The sequence below is a fragment of the Branchiostoma lanceolatum genome, chromosome 9 (assembly GCF_035083965.1).
Source record: "Branchiostoma lanceolatum isolate klBraLanc5 chromosome 9, klBraLanc5.hap2, whole genome shotgun sequence".
Lineage (NCBI taxonomy): Eukaryota > Metazoa > Chordata > Leptocardii > Amphioxiformes > Branchiostomatidae > Branchiostoma > Branchiostoma lanceolatum.
Window position 1 is genome coordinate 445,287 of NC_089730.1, and position 22,701 is coordinate 467,987.

The 22,701-nt window shown below is 43.0% G+C and overlaps 1 protein-coding gene across 1 annotated transcript in view; it reads right to left on the reverse strand.

Annotated features, from left to right (window-relative positions):
- Positions 1-7,397: 7,397 nt before the first annotated feature.
- Positions 7,398-22,701, reverse strand: part of LOC136441906 (complement receptor type 2-like) — a 31,117-nt gene continuing 15,813 nt past the window's right edge. The window contains exons 11-23 of the mRNA XM_066438464.1: positions 20,182-20,364; positions 19,564-19,721; positions 19,135-19,282; positions 17,933-18,118; positions 17,467-17,647; positions 15,925-16,079; positions 15,509-15,679; positions 14,868-15,041; positions 14,221-14,439; positions 13,800-13,973; positions 11,940-12,110; positions 9,872-9,946; positions 7,398-9,095 (exon numbers count right to left, since the gene is read on the reverse strand). Of these exons, the coding sequence (XP_066294561.1) occupies positions 8,776-9,095; positions 9,872-9,946; positions 11,940-12,110; positions 13,800-13,973; positions 14,221-14,439; positions 14,868-15,041; positions 15,509-15,679; positions 15,925-16,079; positions 17,467-17,647; positions 17,933-18,118; positions 19,135-19,282; positions 19,564-19,721; positions 20,182-20,364 (2,315 nt within the window). The 3' untranslated portion in view covers positions 7,398-8,775. The remainder of the gene's footprint in view (positions 9,096-9,871; positions 9,947-11,939; positions 12,111-13,799; positions 13,974-14,220; positions 14,440-14,867; positions 15,042-15,508; positions 15,680-15,924; positions 16,080-17,466; positions 17,648-17,932; positions 18,119-19,134; positions 19,283-19,563; positions 19,722-20,181; positions 20,365-22,701) is intronic.

Genomic DNA, 22,701 nt, shown 5'->3' on the forward strand with positions numbered 1-22,701 from the left:
TATTAGTCAGCAACCGTCATTGACAGTGAGTAGTTGCATTGACATTGGTCGTAGATTGCACCTATGATCATGAATATCCCTCACCAGATGGCACTACCTCTCAGACCACGTGAGACCAGACTATCCTCTTAAAAAGGCAACGTTTTAATCAATGTTGATTTCATACCTGTCAGAAATACATACGGAATTAGTAGAGGGGATGAGTGAAAATACTAACTGCAGTTCTGTGACAGACCCAACGGAAAAGGTTCCAAAGGAGTCACAATGCAACATACCCTCCGGTTACCATGACAACCTTTGTAAGCCAATGGGAAGTCGGTCGGGACTCGCCTGGCACACGGCGTGGTTACAGGTCGTTTCGCTACATACCGGAAACGTCGTTTCGCCGTATTGCTTAACTTACAACAGTAGGTAAAATGCTCTTAGTGTTTTCTTGTTCTCTTTGGCCTAAATAGCTTCTCAGACAAGCAGAAAGCTTCTTACGCCGTATTAAAGGCACCCAGAGCATCTTATGAGGCTTGAAAACGGGAAATATTCTAGTTGCTGTAATCTGTATGAAATTGATATTTAATGCCACTGTTAACCACATTTGCGTGCGGATTTCTTATGAAAAGTGGCACAAAAATAAGCTACATTGTGATCTTTTAGTTTCACGCGCCTAGTGTAAATAGACTGATACCATAGCCCTGCCTACCTCCATCAAACGTAGAAATGCAAAATTAAAACATACAAATGCAAATATTTGACTGACACTCTCTCATTGGTCGAACCGCTAATTGTGATGGACAGTCAGGATCAGTCTATTAGGGCTTGGATTTTCTATCAGTTCTCACCACACAACGACATCGTATCTTTGCTCCTTTTATGTCGATATGTAATGGTTTAGTGTTATTGAAACTTACTTTGTGTAGGAATGACTAGAAATTTGAGTTTTTTTAGTGAAGTTTCTTGCCTCATAAAATGCTCTGGATGCCTTTAAACGACACCGAACGCCGTACGAAAATCATCGGGCTGACAGCTTCATGCGCCCTTTTTACTCCTGACCCAAAGCATTCAATCAGACCGGTTATTCATACACAAGGTGCTGAGTGCTATCAAAAATATGTTTACACAAACTCACACACACACACACACACACACACACACAAACACACACACACACAAAAGCACACACATTCATCTGTCCTTGATACTGAACAGGAACAAACCGGATAAACACACAATGGTGCTGAACACTGTCGGCATACAAACACATCTATCCTTCGTACACCTGTAAGACACAAGAGCACGACTGTCATTGATGCTGGACATCACACCTGTAAGCCACACAAACACACCTGTCCTTGGTGCTGGAAACCACACCTGTTAAACACACACACAAACCTGTCCTTCGTGCTGGACATAACACCTGTAAGACCCACAAACACACCTGTCCTTAGTGATTAAACCACACCCGTTAGGCACACAAATACACTTGTCCTTGGTGCTGGTTATCACACTTGTAAGACACACAAGCACACCTGTCATTGATTCTAGACATCACTCCTGTACGACACATTAACACACCTGACCTTGGTGCTGAGCATCACACCTGTAAGACACAGATCGTTATATTTTCTCTATCTTTAATTTGAATTACCGACCTTTGATCAAACATATGGCAAAAGCGATATCGGAAAGAGAGGCAAGTAAACTCCGTTGCGATCGATGGCAAGGTGGCCACACACGGAATGTGACACTGCCCGGGGACGTACGAAGATGCATAGCTACTGCCATCTACGACACATGATACGCAGTCCGTGGTTGCTTCTTTGGTAATAGAAAATTGCAATTCTACCGAAGATTGCCAGGCGATCGTTTTTGGGTTTCTAACGTTCAAAATTAGGATGAACTATTCTGCACTACCAAGCAAATTCAATTAGGCGAGCTGTCCACAAACAAGCTAGTGACCTGTCCTTGGTGCTGAACTCTAGATAGATCCACACATGTTGCCATTGTACAACAAGAACGGCAACGTAAAAAGACATCGCGACGTCGGTCTTTATTAGTATCTTTATTTTTCATATACTGTTCACGGCACGCGCTACTGCATTGTGGTGCTGATCATCAGGAATGTTTGCCAAGGAATTCTAGACTGCTCCAATGGAAATCATGATATTAGTGGGCATTGCTCAGGAATTCCATATTGTCCCAATGGACATCAGAAATGTGGGTGGACAGAAATGTGTATCAACAGGAAAACAGCAGTAATGTAACGTATTGTAACGCTACCAATTATCGTCCAATTTATTATCTCCATGAAGAATGGAGATATTGTTTTTGGTGTGTGTGTGTGTGTGTGTGTGTGTGTGTGTCTGTCTGTCTGTTCGTTTGTGTTTCCGGACTTAAATAGTCAGCACAACTCAAGAAGATGGATTACGATGATAGTTGACAAAGGTCAAGACAAAGGTCAAGGTCGATTTTGGGCCCCCTGGTATGTGACCTTGGTGCTGCAGCAGAACAGTTTTTTGTATCTTTAGACCTGGACGTGCTATGGTCTTCATTTTTCTTTGTAGCAGATACCTTGTGATGTAAAAGAGAGGTGATGTAGGTTTGGGCCCCCTGGCAGCTTACTCTGGAACTGCAGGGGCATTGTTGTCAAAACCTTCCAAGGAGAATAACTGAAGAAAGGAACGACAGCTTTCCATCATATTTCATCTGCAGGTAGCTTAGATAGAGATGTACACAATGAAGTGCAAATTATGCAAATTTGAACTTAATTTGCATTATTAATAAGTCAATCTATATTTGCAGTGTTTTCATTATAGGACTGAAATACATGTAACGTTATGTAGTTTATTGAAGGTGGAGCATTTACAGATATCAATTATGCAAATGAATTCCTAATTTGCAAAATTGATGCAAAATTGGCATAAATCTTTTAAGTGGTAAAGCATTGGATTGTTAACATTGTTACCTCTGCAAGTCAGTTAAAGGTTACATGGCCATTTATCTGAAAACCGCGCGGACAGAGCCAGTGTTTCAGCCGTTGGAAGAAATATCAGCTCTTCTAACAAGAAAATTGCATGGTCTGTAAGTTTTTCCCCGCCTGTTCAAGGCCGTGCGAGCATGTATTTATACTGGGGTCTATGAAGAATTGTACTAGGGTTACCCATTATCGTTCACATCAGTCTTTCTCCTTCTAGCGCTATACTTGAAGAACATAGACCAGAAAAAATGCACATGAACTGTCCAAAGTAGTCTACAGACAAATGATAGTAAAGTCGCTATGTTTGTCTCGCCGCTTGCTTAACGCGACGGAAGAATATAATGTTGTGGTGTGAATTTCACCGACATGCGCGGCACGTGGCGTTCACGTGATAAACGCATGGCCATGATGTTATGTCTTACAAAAGTGTACCACCGGTGAGGGGGTCGCTACGTTGTATCAAACCTTCCTAAAACTAGTAAGATTTTTAAACGTCGAATCGCCATGGATAGTTTGAATATCAAAGAAAGGTTTCACGTCGGCTACTTTTAACAGATACTATCTATCGTGTAAGTTAGAAAAACATGATGAAGTACGCGGTGTCGAATTACATATGAAATACGTCATGCATCACGCTTCCGTGAAACTTGCTGTTATTGGTTCAGGAGTTTATTCTGTTATGTCGCTGGACGTAAACCTTTTTCATTGTTTTGTATAAAGGAGAGTCATGTGAGTGGGCAGGAATGTGTATCAACAGGAAGACAGCAGAAATGTGCCCTTGGGAATATCTACTTAGGAATTCCAGGTTATCCCAATGGACCATAGGAATATGACTGGACAGGAATGTTAATCCACAAGAATTTTATCCATAGTTAGTGAGTAAGTCCGAGTGCCCGAGGTCCGTAAGTTTAGATGGTTTTGAACAGGAAACAGCGAGGTGCCTACCATGAACAACCATCCATTGTGTTTAACGTGTCGTCTGTGTCATATTGAGGATGCAGAATCATAGCACATCCCGTTCCAGTTTTAACATCAGACAAGGATTGCTAAACGTACATGCCATCTATTCCAAGTTAATCAACAAAATATATCGTGCAATGGCAGGCATATAAACATAACCACTCAAATATATAATTTGGATCGAAAGATAAAAAGGCATGACAAACATTTCCGAAAGTTTACAACTGAATTTATGGACGCGCCTCTATGTGGATGAAACCACTAAAATACTTTATCATTAAGTCGATAGAAACTGGATATGATCAACCTAAACTTGAAGAAATAGGGTTCATATGGTCAATACATCGCAATAGTCACCAGTGTGTCTCAGCCTCGACGGTATTTGCTGTGTTCCAAAGATAAATGTGAATGGTTTTATACCACTGTATGAATAACAAGAGTTCGGAGACCTCATACCTCCGTGAAATGTTTTGAGCCTATGTAGATTTATTGTTTAATCCTGTCTCATTGATGATACAAATATGACTATGATAAGCATAATCTATTTCAAAAGATGCTCTGCCAAAATTACATATTGAGTTCTTTCTTTTGGCAGAATACCATTTACATTTCATCATGAATTATGCAAATAACTTGCATATTTACATAATCTATACATAGTGATGTACAGCCTTAACTTACTTACACATGTTACATGTATGTAATTCCCACCATTTACCACAAAGGGATTATGGCACTTTCGGATGAATTATGCAAAGTAGGCCCCTATGTGCAAAATTGGTATCTGTAGATGTTTCAAATGCGATGAATTGCAAATGTATTTAAATCCTATCATGGAAAACACTGTAAATATAGATTTACCTCATTGATTAGGCAAAGTAAGTCTTAATTTGCATCTTATTGTATACATCTCTGTCAAGATATTTGCATACTAAATATCATGGAAAACCGTCGTTGCTTTGTTTAGGTATCCTCCTTGAAAGATTTTGCCAAAAACTCTGATCTGCAACTTGTTTCTGACTGGTTTAATGTTTGGGGCCTTGAACTGCACCCAGACAAATGCAAAGTCATCTGCATAAAGTCCACACAGAGCAGAGTAGAGTTACCTCCTATCTACATCTCAGGTCAGCTTATTGAACAAGTCCCATTCTACTCTCGTCTTGGTGTCACCCTACATCAGGCCTTGGGCTGGACTGAGCATGCGCAGACGACATCTAGTAAAGCCAGGAAAGTTCTTGGATATCTCTGGAGGTTACGAGGTAAACTATCCCAGGAAGCCCTCGAACTAGCTTACCTTACCCTGGTTCGGCCTAAGCTGGAATACGCCTCCATGCTCTTCAGCAACATGAGTGCTGCCGCCTCCAAGGTACTCGAACGTGTACAATACCACTCAGGCCGCCTCGTTACAGGCGCAGCGCCAAGGACACCGTACTCAGACGTGCTACAAGAGCTTGGGTGGGATAGGCTCTCAACTAGGCGAGACTACAGCCTTCTTGTCATCGTGTACAAACTCGTCACCGGCTCTGTACCACCCCACCTCCGGCCACTCATCCCGTCAACAAGACAAGCCCAAACCTAGCTTCGCCTCCGTAACTCCGTACATCTTCACATCCCTCGATGCAGAACCAACATCTACAAGAACAGTTTTATCCCCTACACGTCACGGCTCTGGAATAGTCTACCCAGAAACGTCACTGACTCACCCACACTGAGCTTATTCAAGGCCCAATGCAAATCCCACCTGTTGTCCTGATTTTAAATTTATCTCCTATCAACCTTCCATCTATTCCACCGCAATGCTATAGTTCATATTATTGTAGACCATCCCCCCAACGACTTTATTATGTTAATGTATATATTGCATGGTAGTTATTGAGTCAAATGATTTCATACTGTATTTATGCATTGTATTGTATTGTATTGTATGGCATTAACTATGTACGTATTATGATAGTGTAAGGATCTAACTGTATGTTCGTCTGTATTTGTGGGTCAGCCGTTGCCAGCGAAAGCTGCCCAGGCTGACCCAGTGTAATGACTTGTCTTTCATTGTCAATAAATACAAATACAAATACTGAATATCATGGAAAACCGTCGTTGCTTTGTTTAGGTATCCTCCTTGAAAGATTTTGCCAAAAACGCCCCTCCAGCTCCAGAGCAAACCTACACCATCTCTTCCTTACATCACACAAAATCAAGCCTATAACACGTCCAGGACAAAAGATGCAAAAACCGGAAGGAACCAAAATCGACCTTGACGTTCGTCTTCGTCTAAGAACATACCACATATCATCCAGTCAGAGGTCCTTGAGTTATGCTGGATACAAAATACGTGAACACACACACACACAGAGACATAAAGACACGCATACACACACACAGACAGATAAACTCACAGACATGCAAAAAAACTCTACCTCCATTTTTCATGTCGGTAATTAAATGGTCATTTAATTATAAGATCTGATTGGTGGATGGTACACTATATCACGTGGGTATGTAACATTCCCTGGCTGATCAGGCGTACACATTCCTGTGTAACCTAGGGACATTCTAGCAATCCTCTTATTAAACTTCCTGAGCACTAACATTCTAGCATATCCTTGGGACTTTCTAGCAAACCGTCCTGTGTTTCATTCCCGGAGACACATTCTCACAAATAACTTTCCTGTGGATTAAAATTCATGCGGAATAATATTCCTGCGAACTCATGAAGCATTCCTGTCGATACACATACATTAAGACACATTTATGCTTAATAGCATTCCTGCAGACCCTTGAAATAGTGTAGAGTTCCTAAGTAAACGTTCCTGATGGCACATTACGAACATTCATGATTCTGGCATTCTTTCTGATAGACATCTTTCCACCACATATACCAGCTCATGAACACTCCTGCCAACTATGGAACATTCCCGTTGATACACATTCCTGTCCACTGACATTCCTATGGTCCTTTGGGACAATCTGTAATCACTATGTAAGCATGCCTGTGGACACATTACATATACTGTTGCGTTGCTGTTGATACACATTCCTGCGGTCCATCGTGGCAATCTGGAAAACCTTACTAAACATTCCCGAGAAGCGGACTAACATTCCTGTGGACTAAAATTCCTGTGGACCTATTCCTGTACAATTCCTAGACTGCACACAATACTATACCATTAGGCTCGGCCTTTAGGCGTCGCCAAAACATGCTGAACACAACACCTATCAGACACAAGCACCTGCTGACAAATCCTGATAAGCAATTCGTGTATCGTCGATATAGATTATAGTAAATGTTTATAACGTTACATGTATTTATAAAGCGTTGCATGTTCATAGCATAATGCTTGTCAAAAGGAAAATGCCTAACTGAGAACTAGTCAGTTCCAGTATTCCGATTACGGTCATGAAAAATTATTGACTGTAGGTAACCTCAAGGATTCTCTTTCTTTTTCGATTTCAACCGTACTCCTAGGGATCCAAGAAATGTAGTTTAATAATGCATATGTAGAACTGGATGGCACAAAGACGCTGGTTTCAGCAACATATTACAGATATACATTGTACCAGCTGAAGTATATTGATAAACTTATCAAAGAAGTACAATGTTGTCCTTGGTGCTGAATGCGACAGACTTTCAGGTTATTGTATTCAACCGAGACAACCACGCGGTAGTGGGGCAAACATATTGCATCTATGGGACCTTAACTTCATTACAGACTGCTTGAGGCAAATTTTTTGCGCAGGGTTTTCTGAACCACGCCTACAAGGTACTAGGATGAAAACAATACTGGACGAAATTGCATGCAGGTTCTTGAAGGCATTACGTTTGTCCCACCTTCAAATATTTGTCGCCGTTAAACAAAAATGCTGGAGTACGTTAACTTATCACTCCTTCCGAGACAAGCAATTATGCTACACACTTGTGACAACAATGTACTCGCAAAGGCTTCGACATGCTTATGAATCAGGGCATAAAAAGACTACAATAGTAGAATTTACTAGAGAGCAGCCTTCGGTGATCAGCGAGCATCGGTCAATTCTTGGGTTTCCGTTACAAAAGAAAATCCCCAAAATTCTGATGAATCAGGTCATCAACTGTTGAGTCATTTACTCCTGTTCAGGGGTAGGCTTCTTGAGTTACTACACTCCTGTCCAGGAGTAGGCTTCTTGTGTTACTACACTGCTGGCCAGGAGTAGGCTTTTTGTGTTACTACACTCCTGTCCAGGAGTAGGCTTTTTCTGTTACTACACTCCTGTCCAGGGGTAGGCTTCTTGAGTTACTACACTCCTGTCCAGGAGTAGGCTTCTTGTGTTACTACACTCCTGTCCAGGAGTAGGCTTCTTGTGTTACTACACTGCTGTCCAGGAGTAGGCTTCTTGTGTTACTACACTCCTGTCCAGGAGTAGGCTTCTTGTGTTACTACACTCCTGTCCAGGAGTAGGCTTCTTGTGTTACTACACTCCTGTCCAGGAGTAGGCTTCTTGTGTTACTACACTCCTGTCCAGGAGTAGGCTTCTTGTGTTACTACACTCCTGTCCAGGAGTAGGCTTCTTTTGTTACTACACTGCTGGCCAGGAGTAGGCTTCTTGTGTTAGTACTATACTGCTGTCCAGGAGTAGGCTTCTTTTGTTACTACACTGCTGGCCAGGAGTAGGCTTCTTGTGTTACTACACTCCTGTCCAGGAGTAGGCTTCTTTTGTTACTACACTCCTGTCCAGGAGTAGGCTTCTTGTGTTACTACACTCCTGTCCAGGAGTAGGCTTCTTGTGTTACTACACTCCTGTCCAGGAGTAGGCTTCCGAAGTTTTGTTACTACACTGCTGGCCAGGAGTAGGCTTCTTGTGTTACTACACTACCCTTGCCCAGGATTAGACTGCATAACGGCACAGTTGGACTGGCTGTTGAGTTGCTGTTCCACACCACTGTCCCACACCTCCACATACGTGGTTTCATCCACCACTAGTAGCTGGTAGGTGAAGATGATGAGGTAAGAAGAGTCCAGCGGCAGGAGACGGGGAGGGTGGCATCCACAATGTCCGGCGTGTGAGGACATAACGGGTACAGTCAGGTTTCCTGCTGGCAGCTCCGAGATCGGTAAATGTAGGCTTTCCTCAACACTCAGGGTCACAGAAGACTCGTCTGTAGCAACCTCCAGGACTTTGGTCTTCAGAGCTGAAAAGAGATGGAGCAAAGAAGATGGGGGATAGGGGAAATATTGGAGCTACTTTTACTGACATGTTTCATTTCTGTTAGTCTGATTTTTTGTCATGGCCTTTCTTGTTGATTTTGGTCTTACATTTGTTTCCAATTATCACCATCCCCTATCCTTCTTCGTCTATATCTAACTTTTGCAATTATGCACATTAGTATGTTCCCCGTGTGACATATCATAGGATATGTGCCACCTGATACGATGTGTCATCCCTGGTTTGTTGATATGGATGTTCAATGTCAAGCAGGATGTATTTAACGTTATGTACCTTGATCGATTCCTTTATTGTCAAGTGATTTATGAAAACGTGAAGCGCCGGGTAGGGGAAAGGTTGAAATGTTTGCTGTTTTCAAGAAACTCAAAGATCGTGAATTGACATAGGTATGGGAACTTAGCCATAACGGTATATGTACACGATGCCCTTCCTAACACCTACCATCCATACGCATTTTGTTAGTTTTATCACGAAAACAGAGATCGCAGGTAGCCACAGACAAACCAAAATGATTTAAGATAACTTGAAGGTATTAGTTCTTAGAGCTCTGGGTGTTTATACTGTGTATCAATCAAGAAGTTCTACCGGATTGGATTTTATTATATTATACACATTACTTAGCTTAAAAACAGGCTGTATGTCAGTCAGGTAATAGTACTAAAGGTTATTAGAAGCCTCCAGGTGAGCATAGAACTGCCTCTTATGTCTCCTCAGGACGTATGGCCATATACATGTACATACCGTGTGATCCAAGGAGGGTAGAAAAACGGCAAGCTGTGTTCATCTGCATCACTGTTTCACATCTCTCGCAGCGCACTGAAAGATGGAACCATAGACGCATGCTGTCATATCAGTTGGGCACGGTCTATCTTGTATTGGAAGAGTATTGAAAGCACATCACCAGACACACAGCATGTCACGTTGCATAATCAACGTTTGAGTTGATCTTAATTTGCACAATTCAAATCCGATGATTTTCGAATCTTCCTGACATGCATATATACATGTGACAAGTATGAAAGTGCTATCCTTTAACGGGACGTCGATATTTACAACTTAAATACGACAGTAGGACTGACTTGAAAAATCTAGAATTGCAATTAAGATGTCACAATATTCATTACACGGTGTGATGCCCTAACTTGCAAATCTACGCCTAACATGGCCTACCAAAGTTGCATTTGTCACAAGTATGAAATTCCTATCATCCTATCACGTATATGATGCCATGGATCTACAGCTAATTTAGAAGTTTAGTGGACGCCGGTGAGAGTTGTAGCCCACGGTGACTGCTCCTGGTGGCAGAAGACTTCCATAAACGTTAACTATGCGGACGATGTTCCCATGCCAAATTAAGAACTCGTTCAGTGATCGATCGACGCGGGCGGCAACAAAACAGTTTAAAGGCACCCAGAGCATTTTATGAGGCTTGAAAACTGGAAATATTCTAGTTGCTGCAATCTTTATGAAATTGAAATTTAATGCCGCTGTTCACGACATTTGCGTGCGGATTTCTTATCAAAGTGCTCAAAAGCGGCACAAAAATAAGCTGTATCGTGATCTTTTAGTTTCACGCGCCTAGTGTAAATAGACCGATACCATAGCCCCGCCCACCCCCGTCAAAACATAGAAGTGCAAAATTAAAACATACAAATGCAAATATTTGACGGACATGCAGTCACTCTCTCATTGGTCGAACCGCTAATTGTGATGGACAGTCAGGATCAGTCTATTTGGGCTTGGATTTTCTATCAGTTCTCACCACACAACGACATCGTATCTTTGCTCCTTTAATGTCGATATCTAATGGTATAGTGTTATTGAAACTTACTATGTGTAGGAATGACTAGTAATTGGAGTTTTTTATTCAAGTTTCAAGCCTCATGAAATGCTCTGGATGAATTTAACAGGAGTCGTTTCACCTTGGCACATGGGCAAAAACCAACAAGATGTAACTAAATGACAAGAAACGTCAGCGTGTACAAATATATGTCCACAACACTTCCAAAAACATCCACATGAACTCCGGTGTAGTGGGGTACTTTTTGTCAACACTGCAAAATGACTCCTTGACAATTCTCTCTTCACGGGCGGGTCAATTCAATTAGACCACTTGCCAAACAAGCGGCCAGTGCCGCTGATCTAATAAAAGTGTATCTGATTCTTCAATGCCCAGTCCTCGACTGTAGCCATGTCCCTCTGGTAGGAGGTACTTAAGAACAGGAACTTGCAACGGAACGTGTACAACAGCCCAATTAAAGATCACCCCATCGGGCCCAGACGACCACCCCGGGAAGTCATCTCACTTCCCCTCCTCTGAAGGCCACGGTGTGCAGTGTGCTGAAGATATGTACTGGATTGGACTCGAGAACCTGGACAACGCTTTACAGAACCGTATAATGTACATGAGTTACATTTGAACTCCCTTGTTCCCAACCTGATAGAGGGTTGACCGCTGAAGAGGAGGACATCGTTTCAGATATAATGCACATGGACATACCTTAATTGCTACATGGTAAGAATGTCATGCTCATGGCAATTGTAATACATGTAAATCTAGACATCATTTGCTGACCTCAAGAAAACGAATTATAGATGGACGTACAATGTATATGGTCATGGAGAATTACACGTTATATATGGTGATATTTTAAAGCTTTACCTGGCACTGCCGCACACCCTGCTAGATGATGCTTAAAACACGTGATAAATGCAATAATACACATAATGTCATTTTAAATGTAAATCAAGAGTAGTGACAAATCAGTCAACTGCAAAGCCCACAATAAAAGTGGCGTTTGAAACATACCTGGGCAACTCTGCAGACAATGATCTCTTGACAGGAAGTTGTTTTCATTCCCCCCACATCCCGTGTAGACGAAAGGTAGACACTCCTCACTGTGAGGATGGTAGGTCCAGCGAGTAAGGCTAAGACTGCAGTTTCCAGTGACTGCAGGAGGCATGCCGCACACTACAGACGCTGCAGGATTGACAGCAGTAACAATCAGTTAAGGTGACTTTTTGATAGAAAAGAGATATTCTAAGAAGGGCATATCAATAAGATTCTTTGAATTGGTTCCTGCACTGACTCCACCACGTTGCAACCTAAGGACGCCATACCGAATACCATGGTTGCAATACCCCCAGTCAGCTACAGGAAGCCCCCAAAGACGCCAGCACTTTGTCACCAATTTGCCAGACTGTAAGACTACATCGGACCAATGCTGGAGACCAGTCATGTCAGACCGCTTATGCTAAGCAATAACATTCATTGTTGCAAGTCTGTCACTTTTTATAAAGAAAGGAAAGTAGTCTCGATCCAGTTTAGCTCACAGAAGAGCCTAATGTTCCACTAGTCGTGACAGAGAAGACAGACGCTATGTACAATATTCACAAGTTCATTATACCGGGGTAATTCCCTAGCTCTTTTCGACAAGCACAATGAACAGTGGACCACGGCATAACGTCCCGTCCAAAGGACTGCGACCCTTTCCGGTAGTGTGCATGTCGGGTGAGCGACACAGCCGGGATCGAACCCGGGTCTTCCACTGGCTAACCACTGGACCATCATCATCATCATCATATCTTGTCGCTCCACTGCTTTATCCACTGAATAGTAACGTAATATGACCAATTAACGTCCGATTGATTCAAAACGTTATTTATCTTAAAACCGCGCGGACAGAGCCAAATGTGACCAATGGGCAGAAATATCAGCTCTTCTAACAAGAAAAATGCATGGTCTGTAAGTTATTCTCCGCCTGTTTAACGCCGTGCGAGCATGTATTTATACTGCGGTATATGATGTTAAATTGTGCTAGGCTTACCCAATATCGTCCACTTCAGCCTTTTCCCTTGACCAGAAACAAATGCACAGTAACTGTCGAAAGTAGTCTACAGACAAATGATAACAAAGTCACTATGCTTGTCCCTCCGCTTGCCTGACGCAATGGAAGAAATCAATGTTTGTGTTGTGAATTTCCCCGACATCAGCAGCACGTGGCGTTCACGTGATAAACGCATGGCCATGATGTTACGCCGTGCAAAAATGTATCATCTGAGCGGGGGTCGCTAGGTTGTATCAAACCTTCCTAAAACTGGTAAGAGTTTCAAACCTCGAATCACCATGGATAGTCTGAATATCCAAGACAGGTTTCACGTCAGCTACGTTTAAAAGACACTAGCTATCGTGTAAGTTAGAAAAACATGATGATGTACGTGGTGTCCAATTACATATGAAATACGTCATGCATGACGCTTCCGTGCTACATGTTGTTACTGGTTCAGAAGTTTATTCTGTTATGTCGCTGGACGTAAACCTTTTTCATTGTTTTGTATAAAAGAGAGAGATGGCTAAGGATCATACTTATGACGTTCTTTGTTGCTCATGAGAACAGCCTTTGGCATAATACACCGCGACATGTGGACATGACCCAAACTGGACGTAAACTGCTCCTGCACGTAAATAGGTCATGTTACGTTATGTGATATGATACAATATGATATGATATGTTATACTATAGTATATCAAAGTCAACAGAGGGGTCAGCCTTTAGAGTGAAGGTACTCTGGCATGAGAAAGGATAACATATTGAGTTTTATTTGCAACGGTGTCTTTTGCAAGTTACACCTTTTCCATAGAATAGTAAGTACGACAAGGAAGGCTTACCGTTACAAGCGGCATCACAGTGCTCCTTGGAGTCAAACCCCTGAGGGCCCGTCATGCAGGTTCCAGCAGGAACGAGTTCACAGCCGGCTCTATCGTCATCCATGTAGTAGTGATGGGTGCACCGTGTCAGACCATCATCTGGAACAGCAACTGGTGCATCGTAGCACACACCAGCTGGAAGGCCAGACACAACGGTGTTAGTTAGCATCACCACGTGACACATATGAGGCTAAGTATCAGGACTGTGTGTGATGTGAAATGTTCGATGCCATGTTGGGCATCTTAATTCAATTACTTTCATTCCGCTGGTTTGTAATTTTTAAGAGCTGGAACCAGCATGTGATGTAACGTTATGACTTTTAAAGCATTATCATTAGATGTTTGTAGATATAATAGTGATATAATGATATAATGATTCTACCTTTTTTACAGAAGCCAGTATGAACCACTCTGATGTCCTGTCCAATAGAGCAGGATGTCACTTCCAGCTGACATTCATTTCCATATGTCTCTGCATCCGATCCACAGACTGGTCCTGGCATCACCGAGCAGTCCGCAGGTGTCTTACAGACACAGGAGGGCGTCCCATCAAAAAGAATACATTTCTCACCTTTCCCACATACGTAATGCTCACAGTAACCTTGAACAAGGAAAACATGACTTAAATTGTCATATTTCATACCTGTCGTTCCATTTACAACTCTTACCAGATAAAAAGTTTTCAGGGTATTTGGTATGTCATGAGTTTACTATGGCTCTTTTACTATGGCAGCCAGACAAAGAACGAGTGTTCAGGTTCACATAACGCGATAATGGAGCATTCAACTAAAATATATGTCATTTTTCGAAGCCCTCCCAAATTGCACTAAGCGTTTTTGTGAGTACTGAGTGGTTCCTATATATTTTTTGGCATTTCGATATCTCTATTTACGGTTATATGTTCATGAAACCTTTTCCTAGAATACCTTCTTGGAAAAGGTTTTAAAATTTTGTTTGAAGAAAATGTTTGTTGAGAATACCACCCACTACCCCCAACCCCATTTCACAGCATGCAGGGTCGGTACGTACTGATGCATTCTGGAACCTTCCTGCTCCAGGAGCCGTCCCCTGTACACACCAGGTCCGTCTCCGAGCTGAGGTTGTAACCGTTTTCACACCAGAAGGAGACATTGGTCCCCAGCAAGAAAGATGTCGGAGCCATCCAGCCATGTAGAGGAGCACTCAGCTCACTGCACCTATACACTGGAATATAAAGCACACACTGTTACACAATGTTTATATATAGCGCGCTCGCGTGCGTGCGTGTGAATGTGTGCGCGCGTGTGTGTGTGTGTGTGCGTGCGTGCGTGCGTGCGTGCGTGTGCGTGTGTGTGTACGTGTGTGTGTGTGTGTATGTGTGTGCGTGCGTGCGTGTGTGCGTGCGTGCGTGCGTGCGTGTGTATGTGTGGCCTTGTCACACTTGTGCGTATATTCAAGTGCGCGTGAGTTGCGCATTGAAATTTTTTGGGTTTAAGTAAGGTTTGCGGGGAAAAAGTTGTTTTCTTCTTGGACCTACCGTTGTGCAGCCTACTGATCGAACCTAAGAAATAACTTTTTCGGCTGCAAACTTAACCAAAAACATGTTAATACGCAACTCATGCGAACTTGTACGCACAAGTGTGACATGGGCTTAACCGTGTCATCCGGTCGACTCAAATGACGCCAGTTACCTTGACAATAGGGCGCTGCCCCTGTCCATTGTCCCGTGGACTGACACTCTCTGGTGCTGTCCCCCACCAGTGTGTACTGCTCGTGACACGAGTACGACACCTGCGTCCCCACCGTGTGGCTCCAGCTCGTCAGAGTCCCATTCTCAGGTGGCAGAAGTCTGCTGCACGAATCTACAGACAGATATATTGGATACATTTTGTCATCTTTTCCTGCATGTACATGTAATGTCACAGTCAGACATATGTGACAAAAATGTTATAAAAAAGTACTCTATTCAGCATCATCGCATTCTGCATCTTCTGTCGGTACTATGCATAAAGTAACACGTAACATCACAGGACATCACATTATGTGAAGTAGAGATACAACAGTGACAAGTATCATTATATCCCATCATAGATACAGACGAACTTACTGAGCACTTGCACCACTACAGCGGCACCTTGGCTGTCCGGGCCGCCCACCTGGCAGGTGTAGTTCCCGGCGTGCTCCTTGGAGATGGAGGGGAGGAACAGACGCTTTTCCTTTTCGTCGTCTATGAAGTACTGATCAAAAAAGTCCATCGAGGTGCTAAACATATCAATATGAAAGCAGTAAAGCATCAAACGTACAGAAACCTAAGAGTAGTTAGTGCATCTGATGTAGATGACTGCTTTTGTTATGTAACTTAGTACAAATGGAAGGCAGTGACAGCATGAAACCATATTGCAGCTAAATCAGAAACAACAATGAAAAAAGTTGATGAAGTCAGCAACGATCATCCGATTCTTTCTCATCCTTTGATTTTTAGGAGCAGTTCTGTCTGCCGTGGACTCAGGACAACGCTTAATTAGTAAATGTTGCAGACCGATGGTGTTTTCCTTCTCGATTTTGACATTCTGTCTAAACGAAATTCTGTTGCGTAGCTGTATGATTTTATTTCAAGCGCTCGAAGTAAACCTGGTTTTAGTAATGGCAGCTGCTTGAAGTCTTAGCCTGACGAATCGCGCTCCTAGTGGCCAGCCGGTCCTGTAACCACCATGAGGTCAGTAACCTCCGGCCGAGAGCTTGTGTAAATACAGGCTACTTGAAGTCTGTGGAGAGCATTTTGTTTAATTTAAATCTGTAACGGGGTTTGGTGGATGTCAGTATCCCTTATGATAGCCAAATTCACTTACAGACAAGGACGACGTGGCACTTCACTCAAGTTTTTCATAACTTATTTTAACAGTGCCACGTACACAGAACAATATACCCATTTTTACACCTGGGTGGAGTGAGGAAAGTCGTGTAAAATGCCTTTCCCATGCCCAAGGGCACAACATCGGTGGCGTCAGGGGGATTCGCTTCGTTCTGGGCCGAACACCCTGCCGTGACGCCACACGACCCCACGTAGTTAACCATCGAAATATAAAGTTTTCTTTTGAACCATACAGATTTCAAAAGTTCTAACTTGCATAATTCGTGACTATTTTCGTGTATCACAACCATCAGTTACCTACAATTATGGATAGATGCTGACCCTTCGCTCCCTGCGTGTGATACATGTCCTCGTGCAATGCATCCTGTTGCGACGTAGCGTACGCCCCGGCACAGTGATGCACAAGATGTTATGCGTAAACATTGAAGTAATACTATAGCTATACTGAGAGTGGAAGGACACGTGTGGGGCCGTAGTAAGCATATCAAATGTAGCTAGCTGTGCTGAAAGCAGCTTTTTCAGGCAGTAGAAGGAGTGCTAACTGCAGCAGACTCGTTGGAGAGTGCGATGGAAATGAATCACGACAATGCGTCGGGGTAGAGGCCGAATTTGCCCAAGACGTTCGTGATTTTTGCCCTGTCATACAAAATTGTTACAGCACGTTAGCTTTGAACGCTGCTGCTGCAGCTCTACTGAGCCACTTTGTAAGGCAGAGCAAGTGCTGCCAACCGTTGATTCTCTTTACCATGCATGTCATGAACTAAGTAGGTACAGGACCTTTGATTGCTTGAGCTGGTTTGACTGTTCCATGATTGCCACCTCCATGACAGTTCCTGGACCCGATGTCTCCCCTCTGACGTGAGAGTACAGTCCAAGACAAGGTCCGCTCCAGCGTACACCTCTATGACGTCACCGTGGACACGTGGCATCAGGCCGTGTTTCAGCCGGAAAGCCAACTCTAAGCCAAATACGACAAGGTAAAAAAGTAGGTCGTGATGTTAGGCCAAGTCAGAAAACACTGCCGCTTGACATATTTCCAAGGTGCCCATAAAGTTATCATTTAGCGAACATACGAGTTCCACATTTGAGGTATTCCGACTGATATATTACTCTTAATCGTCCACACAAGATCACACAAGAATACGAACAGACTTTCCTGTATTAATATTTGTGCAGTGGCTGCTTTCTGCTCAGTAGGGACTCTCATCACAATCAGCGAGCTCTGATGATGCCGTGTACTTACCCGGCACGCATTGGATGGCTTCAGTGTCCCAGCCGTCTGCCGTGCAAGTGTGGACAGTTCGTCCAACAAGTACGTACCCAGGATAGCAGTCAAACTCGGCAGTGTCACCCTCATACAGCATGCCACAATCCGGGTTGGCCTGGCAGTAGCCATGCTCTGGTGTTCGGAATCGGCCAGGGCAGGAAGCTGCATAATGATGGTGATTGTAATGCTATGTTGCAGATGAACAGTTTGTAAACGTTTATAAAAGAGACATGCCAAGTTTGAATTCTATTTATAGAATCGTACAATCCTAGCTCTTTCTCCTTGTTTCCGAGTCCAGCAGTTACGAGAATCGCAAGTGTTACAGACCTGACAGTTTAGTTATATATCTAAAGCGTGACCAAGGTAACAGAACAGCGGGATGAGACCGTACAGGTGTACCTGATTGCCTCCGTGGTCAATCATGATGCCATAAACACTGTAAAAGAGCCGCTTGTGGTTTGTACATAACTACTTTTTGCTACCTTATCAATTAGTTCCGCGAGGAATGGGTGAACTCGAAGATAAGGCATGCGCGATCGTAACTCTTTTGTATGGGTAGATTTGGGTTAAATTCTTCCTCACTCGGAAAAAAAACTAGCACGGTGGTTCGCGAAACGTACCTTTGAGAAGCAAACAATGCTTAATCATCGTGATTTCATGCAATTGCAAGATACTACAATATTTCCTTTTATGGCTTTTTTCCTTCTCCTGACTGGTCACCATGTGTACTGTGACGTGATTGGCAGTCATAATTAGATTGCGACAAATACCTTGAGTCTGAAGAATACTTTTTTGATGTTGCAATGTTCAATAGCAATAGAATGCGAACCTGTATATCAGCTTGATAATACCATGAGTGTTGTCGATCATAATCAGACAATGGCATACTTTGGATTCATACAATCATTAACGGACACATGACACAAGTATAACATCCTATCATTTTCCGTTAAGGAATTATTTTAATATCACTTTTGTCCAGTACCATTCCTGTCCACCCAAGCTACATGTTTAAATGAGTATGCAGTTCCAGTTAGTATTCATGCTTGCAGCTGACTGCTTTCCGGATTTCTTGGGATGTTATGGTGGTCCTGGTTGCAGAATTGATCATTTCATCGCTTTTCTGCACTGTAACGTGAGCTTGTGTGCTCTGTGTGACAAAATCGGCTCCAACTTACCGACTATGTCAAGTTCGATGTACTCAGTCTTCCCGGCGCTGTCCTGGCACTGAAGTTTTCCGCTGTGGTCTGCAGCAGACACCTCTCGTATCTCCACCTGCCAAGCGTGCCTACCATCGCCCAGAGGGTACTGAATACTGTTCGGAATCTGCATCAAAGTAACAAAGGAGTATCAGAATGGCATTCGCCTGTCAAAAAAGGGTCTTCCCATCAGTTTCATATGTGTATCATAACTCTCCCACCCATCGCACGTCCGGCACTTCCGTGCAACCCCTTACCTCGGCCACTGGTGGCTATAAGTATGCAAAAAATCCCATTCTAACGAAACGACAAAAGTAAGATAGGGATGTTCACCTTTAACATTTTTGTAAATCACCTGTAAGTGCCGTTATTGTATCAGACACCTCTATGATAAACAGATTGTCTCACCTCCATGCCATTGATATTGAAAGGGCCTCCAGACGGGTTACTGACTACTGGCTCCTGTGTCATTCTGCACTCCACGGTCACGTTCTCTGTACCTTCCCTGACCCGGACCGTCCTCCGGCTGATGCTCAGATCTGTCCGCATCGTCATCTTGTCCAATCCTGGGTACAACAATGCAGATGTTGAATGATATGTAGCAATTGGTTGGAATCGATGCTTCTATGGCTGTGTTGATTAAGATGGGGTATTGATAAGGATGTAAGATGATCAAAATCTTGAAGTTATGTAGTTTTGTTCGTTGACAAATATGCCAGATTTAAACTAAGCCAAAATGAGAATTGTTGTTCACTTACACATCAGCTGGTGATCATGGCCATATCCACCATAATCCATTTAAGTGTGTGTCTATGGCATTTTTCCTCCCCTCTTGATTTTTAACCTGGAATGCAAACCTATCATAGCTCCCGAGTCTTGCGGAGAGAGACTCGGGAGCTATAATAGGTTTGGATTCCAGGCTACTTAATTTTGGCAGTTCATTAAGAAATTTTCACAGTATTTCATAACATCTATAATTATGTTCTAACTACGGGTAACTTGTAGTGAACACGGCGTTACACTCACGCGGTAAGCATACGGGGACGCTCCCGTACCAATTCCCATTGGCGCAGGTAACCCGCTCAGACCCGTGCAGCTCGTAACCTACATCGCAGTAGAACGTCTGGATGAAGGTGTCTGGTTCTGGCTGGCGCTGGACGGTGCTGTAGCCATCAGTTGGGTCCTGAAGACGCCGGCTCTCACACGTCTCTACATTGAAATTGTTGGCACACAAGACTTTGAGGCATAGACAACCCCAGGAACAAACAAGTATTTAGAAACACATTGAAAATGTAATTTTTAAGCTCAACCCAAGGTTTCTTAAGAGTCGCCAAGTTGAAGTTTGTCTAATGGTTGCCATATAACAGTGAAATCTTTATTGACACAACAAACGTACAGCGACTTTCGTAAGGTCTACTACATCTATACATACAGATAGTGAAATGAATAAAATGTATATGAATTAAGTAAATCAACATGTTGAGTCCAGCGTATCACAATTGGTTAGGTATACAGTAAGGGTTATCTCCCCTAGAATATAGTTTAATTTATCTATCGAATGGGATGTATCAAATTCTTTTGAACAAACGGAGAGAAAATTGAACAGCTTTGTGTGTCACGTAAGCAATCCATTATAAAGTGACGTTCATCCTCAATCTCATTTGGACAGAATGGACAAAACCTCTGATCACGGGGAATTCTATTATATCTTCCGCCTTCTGCGCTTACATGTTACACCTGGCTGTAATTAATCTGAAGGGTACTCGGGGGTTTATCAGAATGTTGATGCTGAATAATGCAACTGCTGCCTAGTCCGGGATCAAGCTGCCAATACAATTACATTCTTGGATTCAGAAAAATATCATTAACCCCCTCTGGAGTTGCCTATGGCTTTAAGTACATGTATGGTCCGTCAATATTTCCGAAGAAGATTTTCATTCCAAGCGTGCCTGACGCGTGTATAAGTATAGAATACAGTTGAAACGTTAGGGCCATGTCACACTTGTGTGTGTATTCAAGTGCGCATGAGTTTCGCAGTAACATTTTTTTGGTTCATGCAAATTTTGCGGAGAGGAAGTTGTTTTCTACTTTGACCGATCGTCATGCAGTCTGGTTATCAAACCAAAGAACTTACTTCTTCGGCTGCAAACTTAACCTGAACCGAAAACATGTTGATACGCAACTCATGCGGGCTTGTATATACAGAGGAGTGTGACAGGGGCTTAAGCTCAAGAGAACGCGTAACGGGGTGGGCCCTATAGGGCGTATTCAGTCACGTGACCCTCCCTCTAGCGAGCACTGGCGGCCATGTTGGTGCTCACTTGATAGTGGAGCCCTATGGAACTCTCCGTATAAATAGCAGATGTTTTCTACGCCATTCACAATTTCCCTTCGAAACGTTTTGTCTCACAATCATGGTGTTTTGCCTCGTGGTCAGATATTTGATTGGGACTGATAAAGCACACACTGATCGGGTAACAGTAAGATTGGTTTGGCGTTTCTCCGTCAGTGTAGGTAAGGGAACATACGAAGTGACTAACGACTGAAACAAAAGTGGATTTCTGACATACGAACAGCGGATCTAAATAGTTGTAGTTTGAGAATCAACGTGAGTGTATGGAAACCTTTGTATCTGGTCGAAAAGCAAATTACAGGCCCGTTGTGTAACACAGTGGCGGCACCGTGTAGCCGTTGCTTGAGATACGTTCGTAAACTGGGGGGTCTTTCAACGTCGAACTTTCCCGATCATAACGTACTCCCTGTCAACAAAATTTTTCACGACACTCAAGACACTGTACTACGTGGTTGCAGGCCTTGGAACACTTGTATGCTGTGAACTGATTTTATGCGTACTCTGTAAACAGTTTAGCGGCCATGTTTGTAGGCAGCTGGGGAAAACATTTCCTCGCTCGTCGATAATGGGTCATTTCCAGTAGGTGAAATTGGATATTTGTAGCGAAAAGGATGTGAGGCTGGAGACTCTTTGCATATAAATAAAACAGCGATCAGACGACTTCGCATTCCTTGGAAATTTAGAGACCGTCGGACACCGAGAAACTTCGCTGCAGGGTGAGCACAAACATGGCCGCCCACGGAGGACAGGGGTGATGACGTCACGTGAATACGCCCTATAAACGCTTTTTCATGCGCTCGAACTCACGGCGCTCCATCGGTAGTTGAAAGAAAATGGTCAGTTTTGGGCAGATAAAATTCGGGCACATCAATATTAAGAACATATTTGAGTACGAACTTTATTCATACGGTTCATGAACCCTTCTCGCTCTACGTTACAAGCGGTAAATGCTGCGAGATATTTTCTTGTGAATGCGCCTTCCAATTTTGTGCTACGCTAGATAGCGGGGGGCGTTTCATTTTAACTCAAGACGCGCTAGTATTTTTGCTCTCTTTAGAAGTTAGTCGTAAATCTAAGTAAACAGAGATAAGAACAGGATTCTCTGATATTCTAGCAAATCACTATGTCAATCATCATATTCACTTAAGCTATCTTGAAATTACAAACATAAATGAAAAAAATTCCCGTCATTT